General features: G+C 46.3%; 1 protein-coding gene across 4 annotated transcripts; it reads left to right on the top strand.

The window, feature by feature from the left end:
* Positions 1-3,204: 3,204 nt before the first annotated feature.
* Positions 3,205-18,309, top strand: LOC134028372 (collagen and calcium-binding EGF domain-containing protein 1-like). 4 transcript variants are annotated; one of them, XR_009931516.1, is made up of 12 exons: positions 3,205-3,293; positions 4,961-5,041; positions 14,645-14,697; positions 14,927-15,061; positions 15,451-15,588; positions 16,195-16,331; positions 16,448-16,571; positions 16,660-16,799; positions 16,954-16,989; positions 17,229-17,264; positions 17,499-18,048; positions 18,169-18,309. XR_009931516.1 is itself a non-coding variant. In XM_062471857.1 (11 exons), exons 1-11 carry the CDS (start codon positions 3,678-3,680, stop codon positions 17,685-17,687), a joined length of 1,182 nt encoding a protein of 393 aa, XP_062327841.1. In that variant the 5' UTR covers positions 3,394-3,677; the 3' UTR covers positions 17,688-18,158. The 4 variants fall into 4 exon arrangements, 1 of the variants encoding a protein (XP_062327841.1); XR_009931515.1 differs by lacking the exon at positions 3,205-3,293 and adding an exon at positions 3,394-3,790; XM_062471857.1 differs by lacking the exons at positions 3,205-3,293; positions 18,169-18,309 and adding an exon at positions 3,394-3,790 and having other exon boundaries at positions 17,499-18,158.
* The last annotated feature ends 201 nt before the right edge of the window (positions 18,310-18,510 follow it).

Here is an 18,510-nt window from a genome sequence, read left to right as displayed (position 1 = left end):
CTCTTCCACCTGAGAGGCACTGGTCTCCACTGCTCTTGTGCACCTGCGAAAGAGCAGAGGTACTGTCCTGCTCCCCTCCTTCTCCTCCCCTCCTTCCTCCTGCCTCTCCCCCTCCCCCTCCCCCTCCCCCTCCTCCTTGTTTCTCCCCTCCTCCTCTTTCTAACCTTCCTGCTTCTCCACATAAGACTCCCATGCTGAAAACATTGGAGGAACATGTGAAGAAGGTGCATACGTGTGTGTGCATTTGTGTGTGTGTGTGAAAGTCTAATTATACTAAGAGGTGGCGTGAGTGCGGGTAAACAAAGCAAAGCAGCCCCTTGACAAGAACCTGATTCATTATGTTATTACAGTTTGTTCTCTGAAAGGCTAGACCTCAGGGTACCCCATATTCCAAACAGAGACCAAAGGACAACTCAGAGTAGCCTACCACACAAGGACAAAAACACTGTGACTTACTGCTGAGTCAAAACCATGGTACCAAGCCACAGCACATTCCCTCCCAGTCACTGTGCAGGTTTTTGGCTGGGAGCACACTCCAGACCCCTATCAAAGCCTGTACAATTGCAGAAGCGAAGTGTCAATAAATCAAGATTCGGGGAAAACAAAGGAGGGAGCGCAGCCCCAGCTGGAAGCCGTGGAGCAAAACAGCAGGAGGCTTGGGGAGGATGACCAACAGTAAATCCAACTCAAGTGTAAGTCCCTGTAGTGGACTGGTTCAGTCTTCTCTGGATTTGATAAAATCAACAAGGGAAAGAAAACACCTACATTTCACCTGTTTTTTATTTCAGAGGTGATGCCCTTGCTTCATAGTTGTTTTTATTGCCATGTCTCAGTACAGTAAAGGACGCCAGTTTGGGCCTCTTAGAGGTCCAGAAATGAGGCCAATGCTACTCGAACCTCCAGTCGTGTGTAAATGTGTCAGTGAGTCCCAATCATGTTAGAGGAGAGCATCTACTGTATAGTAAAAGCCCAGTTTGATCGAGTGAGGCTAAGCCCACCGCCTCAGTTCAGCGTATTTTCTTGTCCGTCACCGAGATGAAAACCCGATGTGAACACTTGCTGGACTCTGTTGGAGGTTGCATCCAAGGTCGTTCTGCTTTTGTTCGTTCCAATCAAAAACAATGTCCGCTTCAGTTGAGCTCAAAATGTTTACTAGTTAAGCAAATGGTTTTGAACCTTAAGCAGCGATGACAGTGATTCATGTGTTTGGAGCTGTCAGGTGTTTGCCAAGGGGCTGGAGTCATACTGAGGCGGGCTCCTCGCCGTCTCCAAGCGACTCAACCACAAACACTAAATAGATTCATTGCATTCAATAGTTAGTGCAAAAGATGCAAGACACAAAGGGAGGAAAATGGCAAGCAGGCTCATGCATATATACAACCACACACACACACACACAGACGTGCACACACGCACACTATCCTGGCTGTATTTCATCCACTGACAGATTTGGACAGGGCTGTTGCTATAGTACTATTGATGGCACAAAGACACATAAATCAAATAGATAACTGAATCAACTGACATTAATGTGAAAGGGCTGCAGTAAGCTATTCAGTCCAGCTTATGTTCATCTCAGTAATGATGTGTCTTGTTCCTCAGTGTCATAATGAGAAGATGGAGTGGGAGGACATTGGAATTGGCCGACCGACCTACTGTACATTCCAGAGGACAAGTGGATGAGCAGTATACTGGACTAAGACACTACTGGATGAATGTAGTGCACTAGGAGACTAGGGCACGAGGAGACTAGGGCACGAGGAGACTATGGCACGAGGAGACTAGGGCACGAGGAGACAACGGACGTTGATTAGAGAGTCGTTTAGATCTTGACATTGTATCCATGCAGTGCAGACAACCATCAAGCTGAGAGAGAAGACACAATAGTGTTCAGGTGTGCAACAACAATGACAACAACAACTAAAGCTACCTTGACCATCTCCGCCATTTCTGAAGCGATCTTGGAATGTTGTCAGAATGAAAATCGCTTTTGTTTCAGGGTTCGGACAGTTTCAGTGAACATGACCAATGTGGCCCCAGCCCTCAATGAAAAACACATTTTCTAAGGGTTTTGTTGTATGCAGATTGACAAACACCAAATAAAGAAAAAAAAATGTCAGTGGAGTGAGGAGCTGTGCTCCGTGGGAACTTGAGAAAGGGTGGCTTGTGTGGTCAAAATAATGACCAGGAGACTGCCGTCTAAACAACTGCTTTTCTCTGAGGTTCTTTAATAATGTTTCTTTATATATTTTATACATTTATTTAATTTGGAAGGGAATGTAACATGAGGAGAGTGAGGCAGCAGTTTAATTCAGTATGTTAGGCAAGTAAGGGGTGGGGGAGCAGTGAGAGGGTGGGGAGGGGTTGGTGGGGAGGTCTTGATGTGATTGGTTGGTGGAGAATGAAACCAGCTGTTGCTATTGACTGGTAGCCAACAAAGCCACTTGGGGAAATGAAGTTCGAGAAGACAACTGAATGCGGTGTTACCTAACATCCATGCTGACCATAGGCTTACTGACTCGCTGGCTGGCTGTCCACTGGGGTTGGATCACTTTGCACCCCTATCATCGTGGTAAACCTCTCTCTGTCTTACCTCAAATATTGCCCAGTTCTGCATGCCATTCTGTTTATGCCATTACCCCAAACCAGTACAACCACTGTGAGAACAAAGGCCGCTCACAAGAAAGGTTTCAATATGATGCACAGGAACACAACTTGATGTTTAGATACAGAATGCTTGATTGTTCTGCAATTTTATGGGTCTTCTAAAAGTTCTTAGAAATGATTCTAATTTAATTTATTAAAGGGGGTTATTATTAAATTGTATTGCTATATTATGTTATTAAAAACATAATCATGATAATGTTTTTAATATTATATTATATGTTAGACAATATGCATTTTTGTGGACACACCTCTGTGTTGACAAGTTTTCCAGCACAATTTTTTTTCCAATCCTTTATATTATTCTAATTTATATGATATCAGGACCTTGCCTTGCAATGGTTGGTATTTGCTACTCTGGTAGTCAGGTCATGGTGAGTAGGCTAAGTATGGTTCGATTATCTGGCAAACTACGTTCAGAGGAATTTAGGTTATTACATTTTTCAAAATTACATAAACGATCAAATTGGCCTAAAAAATAAATTCCAAAAGTTGAGAAGTTGGGTATTAATTCAATGTTTAGCAACCAATTATCAACCTAGTATGGACACACTTTAGTGAGATCGGAACAGAGATGCTAAAAATAAAAATGTGGATGCAACTTCGTTCCACAAGAGGACGATGTAGAGGTATGTCTACTCTTGTCAAACTGTTTTCTCTCCGCATAGTCAGCTCTTAAAAGCAGGAATGTAGGCTAATTCCGCCGGGGATTAGTGAAAGGACTCGCGCGCATCGCGACTCATGGCTATAAACCCATCTAGAATCGCTCGAGGGGGTCTGATTCAGTGCGCAACAGTTGGGACGGAGCTGCGTAATTCTGTGCCACTTATAAGCGCACGCTCTAAGTTACATTGAGAGTCTCATGTGTTTGCTCTCAGTTTATGATTTCTCTTTAAAATCCGCACAAGTGCGTCACTGACAAATGAAAACAGATCACGTATTTGGAGGCCAGCGACGTGTTTGATCTCAAGTCATCAAATTAACGTAAATCCTTCTGTCTCAAAGCGAGGGACATGGGTAAACTTTGCTGTGCGACGCTCTTACCATTCGTGACAATTTGTGTCATTTTTCTTTGGGAATCTGGAGCCAGTTCTATAAGAACAACATTTGGCGTAGACACGTCTGGGTAAGTTGCGCATTCTCGTACCGTTACAGAGCAGTGTTGGCAATATAGAAAATTAAAAGTTTATTAACTGATTCGTAAAATTAGGCTACTTAAATTCAGTCAATGTTTCACGGGAACGGTTGTCATTCCAATCACCTGTTTATTATGAACGACCTACTCAACAATGTAATGTCATAAGGTAGAAATGTAGCCTAAAACTGTATACAACAGTGTCTAAAGAGAACACAATTGGTTACCTGTAGGCAAAACACCCACAATATCAAAGTAGAGATATTCAAAGGCATTGCTGAATTAGGTATGGGCTATTGCTAGTTTGGGTTTAAAGGAGTTCCAGACAGCGCGTTCGTGCGCTCGCGCCCTTCGCAACATGTGATACACGGGAAATACCCTACGCTAGGCTACACACAAAAAGAAGGCAAACCAGTGAGTGCTCTCAATCATTCGCGGTACAGCGAGCCAAAAGACATTTGCTAGTAGACATATGATAGATCAAATTCATATGCCTAAAGAGAGTATCTCAGTCGGCTGGCATATGAGCAACGGGCGTATGCAGTTAATTATCTAATGGTGTCACGCCGACCCATTTGAGCATATTTAATTTCTGTACAGTAGCTTCATAATATATCCATCCTATATATATACATATTTTTTCATTTTATTGACACTAAACCGCCATGCATCTAGAGATTGAAAGCATCAATAATAACCGATTAGGCTGCCAGCTTCATAAGGCACAATCAAGTGTATTCCATAACTTTAACGTATTATTATTCTGACTTCATTTATTTTATTACTGTTATGGTGCCTTGTTGCTGTGCAAGAGAAGGCCATATGGGTTTTATGAACGTAATGAGAACTGATATGTTGTCAAATAAGATTGAAGACACACTATACCATGCTAGACAATGTGTAACGTATTATCTTGATTTTGTGTGTAAAACTGCTTTGGGATGTTTTTTCCCTGAGAAGTTTCCATTACGTAAAATGCAAAGGTGGTGAAATATGGATGCATTTGTGTTCTTTTTAATTATACCATTTATATTTGATTGGCAGGGCATGTTGAAGACGGCTGTAATATGCTTTTCGTTTGACAGTATATTTTCAACATGACCATATATCAGCTAATTCCCTTACTAACCCTTATCACACGTGTGTTCTTCTTCCTGAAAGGGAGGGGTGTCCTGAGAACAAGGTGTTGACGGTGGAGTACCCATGTGTTAAAACCGGCGGCCAGAATGGCACCTGTCTCAGGTAAGAATTGCCCTCCCGCCCTTCTTCCGGATGCCATTTTCCTTTCCTGACTGCAACCAGGTCCTCGACTTTTCCTCTGTTCTCCTTTACCACTCCTCTCTTTCACTCCCCCTGTTCTCTGTCCTTTCCTCCAACTCAGAATACTTGAGGAGAGCACTTAAGGTTGCACTCATCCTCAAAGCTGTTCCCTGATACGTGTAGACATAGTGAATAAGGGGGGCAGTAAAAGAGGTACGGATTTGAGAAATGACTTGTGAGATGCAGCACTGATCCCCTCTGAATCTGTGTTGCTCACCACACCTTTCCCAGAGCTGGACCCAGGACCAGTCTTCCCCAGGGCTGGGTTCAGACTCTCCTCTCCTACAGGGCTGGGACCAGGCCCCAACGTCTGCTCTGTGTCAATGTCAGCCTCATGGTTTACCAGGCCTCAGGTCTCCTTCAGTGTCTTGGCTTCAGACTGCTCCTGAAGTGGGGGTGGTGAGGAGTTTCTCCTGGCTCGTCTCAGAGAGGTCCTGGTATGGAATCTCCCAGCCCTGCTAGTTCTCATTATCACCATGATGGCCGTGCACAATAAGGAGTATAGTCAGAGCATGAACCAAGGCTGAGGAGGGCAGGGAGTCCTGCCAGGTCTCCGATTCTCTCTTTTTCCTCTTCATCTTAGCAGGGGAAGCTCAGAAGGAGATGTTGCTGTGGGTGAGAGAATCCATGCCAGCATTCTACCCCAAGACAGTGAGGATTCTCTCCTCCCCTTCCTTCTCTTCCTCTTTTTTCTCTTCCTTTTGTTTTCCTCTTGTTTGTCTACACCCTCCCCTAAAACTGAAAGGTGAATTATATTATTCCTTTCCTTTTGTATGTTTGTTTCTCACTGTGGGAGGTCAGGGCGAGCAATGCCAAGCGGAACCCGCAGGGAGTTACCCAGACCCATTTACTATCTAAAGGTCTCTTTCTTTGTCTCTTTTCCTCCCTCTCTCTATAATTCTCTCTCTCTTCTTCTCTCTGTCTCTCTCTTCTCTGCTTTTGTCTATATTACCATTGTCTTTGTTTTCTTCGCTTGGCAGAAACGTTGATGAGTTTACAAGTCCTCTACTCGGTTGCTCCCTCCCTCGCTCCCTCTCTCCTTCTCTAAGTGCTCTCAGCTGTGTATCAGGATAGGCTCTGCAGTGTCGATAAACCAATAAACGACTGATCCGTGTGTGTTGTTCAGCTCTAAACACCCTCCACAGCCAATTGCTCCAGAGAAGGACAGAAAAGCTGCATGCTTTGCTGAGGGCCTCTGTCTCACTGCAGAGCAACCATAGGGCTGCCCTGAGAAGACAGACAGATGAGTGTGTGGACGCATAAAAGATCCAAGCCAACTATTTGGGGGCTGGACTAGTGGACCCAAGTGCACAATACAAACAAAGGATGAGGAAGTCAATAAAAGGGCTATTGAATGAAGGATTGGGAGGGAACTGAAATGGAGGGCAAGGCAGGAGGGATGGGCAGGTTGGCAGGGCAGGTTGGCAGGGCAGGTTGGCAGGGCAGGTTGGCAGGGCAGGTAGGCACAGTTGGCAGAACGGGCAGGGCAGGTTAACAATGATATACAAGATTATAACAATAATACAGAGCAGCCATGAACAAAGCTAACATGTAACAACGATCTGGCAATGACTGACAGGCAAACCGGGGTAGATATTTTGCAAGCTGATGATGAGAGGCAGGTGTGTAGACTGAGGGAGGGAGGAATGATGTAATCGTGAGCTGGAGACTGAAACCACGCCCACCACACATACACACATCCACAGACACACAGACAGAGAGAGGGAGAGACTTGCTGCTAATAGGATGTGGAAGTTAAGGGCGGGACACCAACAAAACAGGAATATAATAGATTTTGCTTTCCAATTTAAGTTATTGTTCATAATCTGCTACTTGACAACAACCCTGTCTTGCTACATCAATTGTAGTGATAGATTGAGGGAAAGATGGATGGATGGAGAGATGGGGGGAGGGAGGGATGTCGGTGTAAGCTAAGGGTCTGAATCCATGTCTGTTTTCACTTGTCGGCTTGTCCAAACTGTTGTTTCAGTACAGTTGCAGGGGTGGTCCCAAGAGGACTGGAGAACTATGTTTAGATGTGGTATAGACATACACGCAATTCTTTCGCACGCACACACACACACAAACAAACACACTTCCAGGCATCATATTCCGGAGTATGTGGTTAGGTTTGGGCGAACACTGTTTTAACCTCAGGTCCCATGACAGAGAGAGAGTAAGAAGGGAAAAAACCTTTACTGTTGATGATTTTGAAATATGGTATCCAGAGAAACCTCTACGGTGAGTCATAGTGAGTTTGGGAAGTATTGTCTGAAATTTCCCTGCAAAGGGTCCTGATATGATCATTTGCGTCCTGGCTTTTTCCTGTTCGCCTGCCATTTTTGAACTGGAGATGGATTTCCAAGCATCTTACAAGTCATGCAAGAGCTCTCACGGGGGTGATCTTGAATGAACTGACATGAACTCACTAACTGGGCTTGACACACACATACATACACATACTCGCTATCAACTAAATAAATAACACAAATGTGCATAACGTGCAGATTTAATCATATGCAATCACTGACCACAGATTTAGAGTAGAACCGGCTTGTCATAACTCATTACACTGGTCAGACCCACTGCTCTGCTGTCCAATGATATGCCTCCGTGAGTGTGGTCACATAAGGAACACCCAAGGCAGGACACAACCAACCCCCCCAACTGCTACCTTTCAACTGGTCTATCACTTCTCCATTTCTCTCTCCCTCTCCTTCTCTCTCTTCCCCTCTTTCGTTCTTGTCTTGGGTGCCATTGTCCCTTTGAGAGTGGAATTTGTGTGTGGTGTGTGTGGCGGGCGATAGTTTCAGCCATTAAAACTCTGAGATAACAGCAAACAAGAAGACGCAGAGTATCGGCCAGCAGGGTCAACAACACCCCGACTTCACACACTTTCACTGCTGCCCCTGTTAGAACAGCGCATGTTCCAGAGTATGTGTGAATGTGTGTGTATGTAAGTGCTCCTAGTGCATTAAAGAGATTCTTTTACGTGGTGGTTTTATTCAATGTGCTGCATATGTGTGTGTGTGTGCATGTGTTGAGTGTGTGTGGAGACCATGAAGGCTCCAGAGGAGAGGTGAGAGCCAAGGATAATGCAGTAAATCCATAAGGAAACAAATAAAGAGAGCAGATGAGAGGGGGTCGAAAACTCTGGATGTACAGCTACTGACCCCCAACCCCCCCCCCCCCCCCCCCCCCCCCAACCGATACACACATACCATACACCGACACACATGCACACATGCACACATCGCTTCAGATCAACAGGGTCTACCGGGGCCGGCAGTAAACAAAACAGGGACATGACAAGGCGGAAAAGGAAGAGGAGAAGGAAGAGAAGGTGGAGTAGAGGGTTAGAGGAAGAGGAGGAGGTAATATACTACAGGGGGAGGTGGAGGGGGGCCATAGCATTCGATTCCAAATTAAATAAATCTGGTCTCTGGCAGACGGTGTGTCCCTCACGGTAGGGGCATGCCTGGAGAAGAGAGAAGAGGTCTATAAACAGAGCAGGAAAGGGATTCGCAGTGGGGAGTGGAGCTCAACAGGTCAGGCCCCTGGTTTTTACGGGGCCTTCATTCAGAGCTCCCCCCCATGTTAACCGGTGGCCCATACTGTAGCTGGCTGATGTTGGGGAAATGCTGAGGCCAGGCTGTTGAGGTAGACTGATGGATTTAAAACCAGAATGGTCGTGTAAGAAAGACTGTCCTCTCTTTCTCTCTCTCTCTCTCTCTCTCTCTCTCTCTCTCTCTCTCTCTCTCTCTCTCTCTCTCTCTCTCTGTCTCTCTCACACACGTCTTCCCTTTAAGTTTTCTTTATCCTCTTTCTCCCTCCCTCGCTCTCTCTCTTTCTATCTTCTTTTTGTCTCCCTCCTTCTGTGAGTGCGCTGTTATAATTTGAACTCTTACACCTTTGTTAGCCCTCCCCCCTTTCTCTCAAACTTGATCTTTCTTAGTATCTCTTAGTATATCTTAGTCTCTCTCTCTCTCTCTCTCTCTGTCTCTCTCTCACACACGTCTTCCCTTTAAGTTTTCTTTATCCTCTTTCTCCCTCACTCTCTCTCTTTCTATCTTCTTTTTGTCTCCCTCCCTCCTTCTGTGAGTGTGCTGTGTTTTCCACCTGGCTGCCGTCTGTACGGTCTGGCAGACACACAGACAGGAAGTGTTCCTCTCCCACGGCCCCTGAGCTCCCCGTGGAGGAGGAGCGGAGAGACGCTGCAGAGGACAGAGGGAGAATGAAGAGAGGGAGAGAGAAAGTAAAGGGTCGGAGGACAGGAGAGAGTGCACTCACATTCCTTTGTCTGCAGTGGTTGTAAAAGCAGAGTGCTTTTCTTTAGCAGGTGAGGAGAAGCAGGCCCGTGTGTATTTGTGCGTGTGGGTGTGTACGTGAGTGTGCGTGCGTGCATATGCGTTTGTGCGTGTATGAGGTGTGTGTGATGAATGTGTTCGTGAGGTAGAAATATTGGGGGGTGTGTGCGTGTGTTTGGGTCTGATGCATGAATGTGTTGGTCTGTGTACGTCCATGTGACACGCTATACAGCAAATCTTTCTGTTTAACACGCAGCACATAGTAATTGCCTTGATGTGTCCTTCCTGCCAATCACTCTGTGAAGAGACTGTCACTAATACACTTAAAAAAGAGCAAGAGAAAAATTTGGTGTTTAAATGACTTGTGTCAGAGTCCCGAATGAAAAACAGACAGGATCTGAGATAACAAGGACCAGATGCCTCAGGTTGTGTGTCTGTGTGTGTGTGTGTGTGTGGTCGGGGGCAGGGTAGGTGGAGCACAGGTTCAGCAGTCTAACAGCGGTCTGGTCAGATCAGCCCAGTGTGGACAGAAGGACCTCAGCATCCCAGCCCCTTTATTATGCTTCGTTTACTGAAGTTCAGGCACATCTCTTGCCAAAAGCGCGCCTGAAGTCATGACGTTTTCCATCAGAACAGCTCATTTAGCTCAACTCATTGTGAAAGGACGATTCATCACCACATGTAAGTCCATTGGGTTCCTTGAGCAAAACACCTCTCTCTCCTCTTTCTCCCTCCTCATTCTCCATTCTCTCTCCTGGTTTTCTTTCTGTGTGTTTTGGATGGGGATCAAGACTGAGCTGTGGGAAAAGAAACCTGTTCATTTTTCTCACACTTGTAGTTGACACAATAATCTATCTCAGCAATGTTACCCCCCCCCCCCCCACACTTCTGACGTATCATCACGTCAGCCAACGTCCCCCCTCCACCCACCTTCCTGTGATCCTACTGTGCATGGCCTGTACAACACCCCTCACGTAGGAAGTGGTCTAGTTTAATCATTTACATGGAATACTGATTTTATATTCACCTTCATCGTCCAGTCATATTTTTGACGTCTGATGACCCTGTACCTCAGGGGGTCTTTATGGGAACATCATGTTGGTTCATACCTCATGTTCCATAGCCCAATAGTAAGTGTGCTGTGCCCTTCTATGGTTGTGGGCTGTCACAGTTCATACCTCCGCCTAAATAAATCACCCAGCCATTGATTAGAGGCTGGCTTGCCGGTGTGTGTGTGCTGTTTGAACTCTAGGCCAGCTGGATGTTATGGAATATTTGTTTTTATTTGACGTAATATAAAAAATGAAGCGTAAAGGAACATTTGCAGCCGCTCTGATGAGACGTCACGACCTGGATCAGCATGGAGATATCTCCAGGGAATTCTCTATCCGAATGACCTCCAGGTTGTTCTCATCTGATGTGGGGAGGTTTTGAAAGGTCTTCAAGGCTTATCAGGTCGCTACCTTGAGTGGTGGTTAAGAGGTTTGGTGTGATGTCAGCGTATCGTCCTCCCTAAGAGGATGTCCACCCGTCGCCTGGTTTCCTGCCTCTGACAGGAGAGCCGTCATCGTCATTAGAAGTCATCTGTCATTGGTTAGGCCACGTTGCTTCACTGTGCAGTCTGGCCCTCCTCTCTCTCTCCCCCAACTTTCTTATTCTTCAATCTCTCTTTCACTGTTTTATCTCTTAAGCCATTTCATTCTTTTTCTCCTTTATTTTTCTCTCTTCCTCCATCTGTCCCTCCCTCTCCCTCCATATCATTTTTGACTGTTATTAGGGACCAAATGACCCTAACCTCCCAGTGGGTCACATGATTGTCCATCAATGGGGCTGAGAGGGGTCAGAGATTGAACATTCCTGGAGTGACACCAGAGCCCTATGGGGTCAGAGTGGCTAGAGGGCCCTGAATCTGACAGTCTGGCAATGGGTTGAGGTTGGAACTGAGGGCTAGGAACTGGAACTGGGGCTGAGGCTGTGACAGGGCTAAACTAGACACTCAACAACACACTTTAAGGCAGCGAAGACAGAAACAGTAGGAGGTAGTAGGAGAAGAAGAGGGGGTGAGATGGAGGAGCCTGTCTGTGCCTGAGAGGGAAGTGGGGCAGACCTTCTGAGCTCTCAGTCAAAGGCCCCTCTGTTAGAGGAGGGCTCTGATGTGTCCCCAGGGGGCCCGGCCCCTGGAAGTGTGCTGCCAGTGTAAATAAACACAGAGAGCACACACTCACACTCACCAAGCTAACACCTCCATATGTGTGTGTACTCACATGGCCAAGAACAGGCACTTACATACTAACACCCTTACCTGGACCGGCACCTCAGCCCAACACCTTCACACCTCCCAACAGCGGGAGGCGGAGGAGAATAGAGGCTCATATGCTGGTGCTGTTACTGTGACGCACAGGGACTGACACCTTCTAAGGTTTAGAGAGACAAAATCCGACAGCAGCGATTCCACAAAGGCTCAAGCATGTGGAGACGGCAGAATGTTATTTTACGGGAACGATGAAGCGATTCTAGGAACAGCAAAGGATGGCTCGCGCCGTGTAAACAGATACAAACATCAACACTTACTGCTCATTTTATGATCTCTTTTTCTCATTCTCTCTCACACACACACCCACACAAACACACACACGCGTAGACTCAGACAGCGAGTCTCCTGTCTCGTTGTTTTGAGAGGGCAGCGACCTTCACCTAGGTCTCTTCCTGTTCTTCTAACAGGACAGCCCCTCTCCAGGGATCACCAGCTCACAAACTGACACGCAGGCTGTGCCTCTCTTCCTCCACATCTCTCCCCATCCTCTTCCTCCGGCTCTTCCTGATGTCGTCGTCTCCCTCCCTCGTTCCCTGCACGCTGCCGTTCCTCCCCAGTTGCCATAACAACCCCACAAAGTTTTCTCCAGTCTCTGAGGAGTCTGACAGTTGGAGTGTTTACATACAGGAGACGCTACCCCCTGACACGTCACACAAACCTCACCCCCCCCTTTCCATCCACTCCTCCTCCCCTCCTCCGCCATCCTCCTATTTCACTCAATTAAAAAAAACTTCTCTACAGCCAAGGGAGTAGCTTTCTGGTTTATGAATTATATTCTTAACACGTTGTGACTGTAAACCTATTTAATGAAAGCATCATTCTTGTTATTGCGTGAGGGGGTTCAGTCCATGGAACCCTCTGCTTTCCAGACTTCCAGACTGTCCTACTCTTTTCAGAAAGGGGAAGAGTAGGGGGGGGCACTATAATGAATATCCCTCCTTTGTAGTGAATTCCTGCCGCGAACGAACAAATAAATCACACCAACCCCGGGTGGAAAACAATAACATGGTGTGCAGCCCCCTGGAGGGAGACCCCTGGCTAAAGTACATAATCTGCTGTGTAAAGTGATCCGGGCCCGGGCCTGGTTCTGGATCCTGTCTCACTGGTCCTCCCTGTAGCTCACTGCTGATTTTGGCAGCAGCACCTCCAGCCCAGGCCCTGTGTGGCCCCTCTCTGTCCCCCCGCCTCCCCCTGCAGGTAGCCCCTGGGTCACCTCCAATCTCCAGGACCCTGGATGAGGGGGTTGTTCTGATAAGGAAGCCCAGTGAGAGTGCTCTGAGGGCTGGCTTGGTAGAAAGCAGAGCCGGATGATCATAGTCTCAGCTTGGTAGAAACTATAGTCCCCTGGCACTGTCAGTGCAACATTAACAGAGCTAGTCCAGATCTCTTTTACCCTCTCTTAGATTTCCTCAAGGTCATACCGTTCAGGGAACAATTTGGAAGAAATCCTCAAAGGGTCAGGAAGCTGGCATCCAAGCAGCAGTGTTGATAATGTGAGAGTGGTATAAGGAAACTCTAGTATTCTCTATTTGTTGCGTGTGTGCCTGTGTGTTTGTTTGTGTGAGTCTCACAGTCAAGTGTTTGACAAGTCTGCCAGTGTCAAAGATCACTCTCACTAATAATATGTGGCAGACATTAACAAGCTGTAGCCAATTACTTGCCAGTACCCTGGCCTTTGGCACACACACACACACACACAAAGGCAGGGTGAGAACCAGCCGACAGGACAGTGATGGAGGTTTAGCAGCTTAGCAGTTTGGCCTTATAGGCCAATAGATCCCTGTCCATCAACAGACAGCAATCCCTCCCATTGCAAAACAATAACAGACAGGTCACCCAACCTCTGCCAATGCTCTGACCTGATTCTACAAGACTCTGTGGAACCAAGAGCCTGTCTCATTCATCAGAACCCCCATCAAGTGAGGATGTGTGTGGGTGTGTGTGTCAGTTTCTGTGTTTGTGTGTGTCAAAATGACTGACAGATGGTCTGTTGATGTTTACCAGGATACTGACAGATATTATTCTGCCTTTGCCTTCTCCACACCTCTCCACCTACGGCTCAGACAGGCTCCACATCTGCTCCACATTAGCCCAGCTTCTCCTCCCTGGGCAGAGACGTGAGAGAGAGTCCCTTGGTTAGGCACAGAGGTGGCCTTCGGCTGCCAGACCCCACAAGTCCCCAGTTCTTGTCCCAGATCCAGACCCCCCTTCACAATACTATAGGCTGTAGATTACCCCTCATCTGGCTTTCATCAAAGCCCTACCAGACCTGTCCTTCCCTGGGTTATTTTTCATTCAAGGGAAGGGGAGGAGAAGGAGGACACGAGAGGGGAATCCGGACAGGGTGATTTAGGGTTATGCTGCATGGAAGCTGGAGAGGAATAAAAGCAACTTGTCGTCTTGAGAGCGTTACGAATGGAGCACTGTGCTAAATTCTCCCTGACAAGAGCGTGCAGTCCTTGGGCATTCGTTTTTTTTTTCCACCCCATACTCGTCGAGGTCGGCGGCCCTGCTCTGTTTCGGTTCCGTGGTTCCGTTCCTAATCCCTGTAACATGTGGCGGATTGTTGTGTCTGGCGCTGCACCTTCCTCCGGCACAGCTGTCTCCTGGCTGGACCTCGAGCAAGTGGAACCAGAGCGGGATGTGAACCCGTGGACAGGCATGAACTGGCTGAGCCTGAGTGTTAGTGCAGGGGACAAGGGGGGTGGGGGGGGGGAAGGGGGAAGGGGGAAAGGGGGTAGGCAATGTTGTCTGATTGAAGACAGAGTAAATCGTAAAAACAGCATGGTTCCACCATGGTGATGAACTCTGTCAGAAGGACAGCTGACTCACTGCGTGCTGTCCATCTGGTGTGTGTGTGTTGTAATGATTGTCTGATGTTGTTTCTCTCCTGTTTGTTTGCAGGAGGAAATGCTGTGAAGGTTTCAGGTTTGTGATGGGCCAGTGCATACCTGAAAGTAGGTAAAAAAATGAGCATTAACATTAACATTATTATCATTATTATCATCAACATTAACATCTGTTCTATGGATAGATTTCATGTTCCACACAATGTCAAATGATTCTTTGTGAACACTAGAGGGCAATATTACTCCACTACTCCTAGAGTTTGTGAGGTCAATGCATTGAAAGCTAAGTGATAAACTAATGCTCTTCTTTGTGTCTGTGTGTGTTTGTCTTTGGAAGGTGTTGATGTGTGTGCTGGATCGCCCTGTGAACAACAGTGCACAGACAATTTTGGACGGGTCGTCTGCACGTGTTACCCTGGTTACCGCTTTGACCGGGAGCGGCATCGCAACCACCAGAACCCCTACTGTCTGGGTCAGTCCACTTCCTGTTTGTCTCTGATTGGATGCGTCATTGGACCAATTAGGACTAGCTACAGTTTCCTACAAAAAAATCACATTCACCACATGAAGCTTCCTTCGTTGTATACATTTTTACAGTTTAGTCATTTAGTAGACGCTCTTATCCAGAGCGACTTACAGTAAGTACAGGGACATTCTCCCCGAGGCAAGTAGGGTGAAGTGCCTTGCCCAAGGACCCAACGTCATTTAGCACAGCAAGGAATCGAACCGGCAACCTTCTGATTAATAGCTGATTCCTTAACCGCTCAGCCATCTGATATACTCTATATATTGTCTGAATTGCATGCCATATGTGAAGCGTGTGAGACATGATGTGGCTGCCTTCGTGTGTTCCATCTGCAGACATAGATGAGTGCGCCGAATCCAACGGCAGTGTGTGTGACCACGGGTGTGAGAACAGCGTGGGCAGCTTTCTGTGTGCGTGTCACACTGGCTACATCCTTGCACTTGACCGGCGCTCCTGTATCCCAAACCACAACTGTGAGTTTGAGCCCAAAGGCTTGTACACAGCGGTACACATATGGTATCTGTGATTATAGTGTGTTTGCGTGGGTGTCTACCACCAGGGGTGGCAAAAGTAAAAAAAATGTATGAAAAATATATTTTCGACCTTTCAAAACATTGTTTTCAGACCTTTTTTTTCGAAAATATATTTTCAACCTTTCAAAACTTTTTTATCAATTATTTTTTCAACCTTTCAAAACTTTTTGTCAAATCTGGTTTTCAATTTTCTTTTTTCATTCTTTCAAAACTTTTTTTCTTAACTTTTGTTTCGAAAATATTTGTAAAACTTAAAAGCTTTTTTTTCCACACACACAGTGAAAGGACAGGAGAGGAGAGAGAGATCATGCCACCAAATACAGATTAAAATTAAAGTAACAAGACTGTCTTGAAAATGTAAGAAGTAGAAAGTATAGATATTTGTATACAAATATTTAAGGAGTCAAAATAAAAAGTGGTCAAAAAAATAAATAGTGAAGTAAAGTACTAATACCAGAAAAATCTACTAAGTACAGTAACAATCTTGGTCTACCTCTTTACCACCCTGTGTATTTGAGAGTGTTCCTGACTGTGTGTCTTACCCAGTGAGCTCCCCAGGGAAGTCAGACACCTTAATGAGCGCAGGCTCCTGCTCCTTCACCTGCCAGGACTTTGTCACCATGAGGAACAGCCTACTGCAGCTCAAACTGAGGCTGGCCAGCAGCACTCAGCCACCCAACCAGGTACACTGTATGACCACACCCACTGTGGGACCACACACATACATTTTTAGTTTTTATTGTCACCTAAGTGGATGACCAACTGGCTTTATTGCACTGGTGTGTGTATGTGTGTGCAGGGGATGCTGTCCTATGGCCTGGCCAACAGCAGTGACAAGCCATCTCCTGGGAGGGTGGGGAAAGGGCCCGACACCTCCGGGCCCTCCGGTCCCCCTGGCCTTCCAGGGTCGCCTGGGGTCCCAGGTAAACGGTCCAAATCTCTCTCTGTCTCTCTCACTAACACACACACATCAGTTAAGTTATCAAGTCCTCTCCTGTCCACGTTTACCAGGACACCCAGGAGCTCCAGGGGAGAAGGGGGAGCGGGGGGAGACGGGGATGCCAGGGCTACAGGGACCAAGAGGGAACATGGGGCCAATGGGCCCCCAGCCTGATCTGGAGCACATCAAGAGGGGCCGCAGGGGGCCGGTGGTAAGATGACAATGCTGCTTCTCTCCAGGAACACTTCTCATACACATTAGCTGAGGTCAGCTAACAAGTGTTGTTTGCCACAGACAAATAAACCACAGATATGACAATCTGATATCATTAACTGATCATATTAACTGTTGTTTCCATACTCCAGGGGCCACCTGGTACAGCCGGAAGAGATGGACACAAGGTCATTATTTATCTCTCATTTCCACGTGAAATAACACTATGTCTGTGCATACATGCATGTGTGTTTGTGTGGATGGTCATAAACCTTGTTAATACATAACTTCTACCTAGTAAATGTTTATAAAGGTATTAACTGGAACATTAACAGTTTGGCGTTTCACGCTAGACTGAGAGGAGGCCTAGTGTGGAGTTATTGTTGGAAAAGACTTCCTATTTATGATTTTATCCGTTCTTCCTCAGGGAGATAGAGGAGCCCCAGGCCCCAGGGGTCCACCTGTGAGTCTGCACACTAGGCTCCCTTCCAACCCCGTCAGGAAGTCATACATACAAACTGCTGTACACAAAGCTTTCAAAGAAAAACATGATTACAGTAATATTGTTGTCCTGTTTGTTCCATGTTGATTGTCTTATTAAGACAATCTAGTCATTCAAAGGCAAGTTGAACCTTAATGTATTAATAGAGAATTCAGAGGAGCTGTATCTGAAAGAACACCTCCCGTCTCTCCTTAGGGTCCCCCCGGCTCCTTCGACTTCCTACTTCTCATGATGGCGGACATTCGCAATGACATCATTGAACTCCAGGAGCAAGTGTTTGGGAAGAGGCGAGGTATCTCCTTGGACAGCCCACCAAACTCCAGCGGGGAGGCAGACTTTATGGACCGGGGCTCTGGACAAGGAGAGCTCAGGCTCAAAACCTGACACCTAGGCAACTAGGTCACCTGAGGCAACTGTCAATCACACAGCCATGGGGAACCAGTTTTAGCTCCTACGGAGCATAAGACAATAAGTGAACTGACTCCTGTTGACTCCAGTGAAGCTTTGTCGCTACACACAACTATCAACTGTCTCCATGCCTCAGGACTGTCTGATGTTTAGAGACCTCATCTCTGCTTTCCCTTTGTCAGAGACAACAGACTGCAGAGAGAAAGAGAGAAAGGAGCTAATACAAAAGAGGACAGAAAAAAAGATACAAAAGAGCAATACAACCATGTATTGATCATTATTATATTTGTACATAGTTCTTTGCATATTACTAAGTGTTTTTTTCTCATGTGTGGAGGTGCTCGCTTGGATCATAAGCAGGTGTGTGTGTGTGTATGTTTGTGTGTGTGCATGTGCGTTATACATGTGCGTGTGTGTACCCATCTGTGTGTAGGCCTTGCATCTTAATTTAGTAAAGCAAAGTGTGCCACAGGCCTTGAAAACAACTGCTATTCAGAAACAGCATACACAATGAAATCACACATTCCAAAAGTGTAGACATATACTTGTAGTGATTAAAAAAGGGAAATGGAATGAATAAAACACAAAGGTCTGGCCAGCTGCCTGGTACAGGGTGATTTTCTTCAAGTGTGAACAGGCAGTTACAATTACTACAGACAAACATTTTAGTTCTGTTTTTTGTGCTTTTCAAAGAAAATCTTTTGACCCTCATTAAGTCAATGACAGTAATTACTTTACTTATTAGATACCACATTGTCACCAGTGGAGGGGGCTAAGCTACCGAAGATGAAGTTGCACA

The sequence above is a fragment of the Osmerus eperlanus genome, chromosome 10 (genome assembly GCF_963692335.1).
Source record: "Osmerus eperlanus chromosome 10, fOsmEpe2.1, whole genome shotgun sequence".
Lineage (NCBI taxonomy): Eukaryota > Metazoa > Chordata > Actinopteri > Osmeriformes > Osmeridae > Osmerus > Osmerus eperlanus.
Note: the sequence above shows the minus strand (reverse complement) of the source record. Positions and strands in the feature narration are given on the sequence as shown.

What these genes read in the sequence shown, in the direction of transcription:
- LOC134028372 (XM_062471857.1), top strand. Translation starts at nt 3,678, where the DNA reads ATGGGTAAACTTTGCTGTGCGACGCTCTTACCATTCGTGACAATTTGT. An exon ending in CTGTATCCCAAACCACAACT is followed by an intron (nt 15,589 to 16,194) that starts GTGAGTTTGAGC and finishes TGTCTTACCCAG; the next exon opens with TGAGCTCCCCAGGGAAGTCA. An exon ending in GCACTCAGCCACCCAACCAG is followed by an intron (nt 16,332 to 16,447) that starts GTACACTGTATG and finishes ATGTGTGTGCAG; the next exon opens with GGGATGCTGTCCTATGGCCT.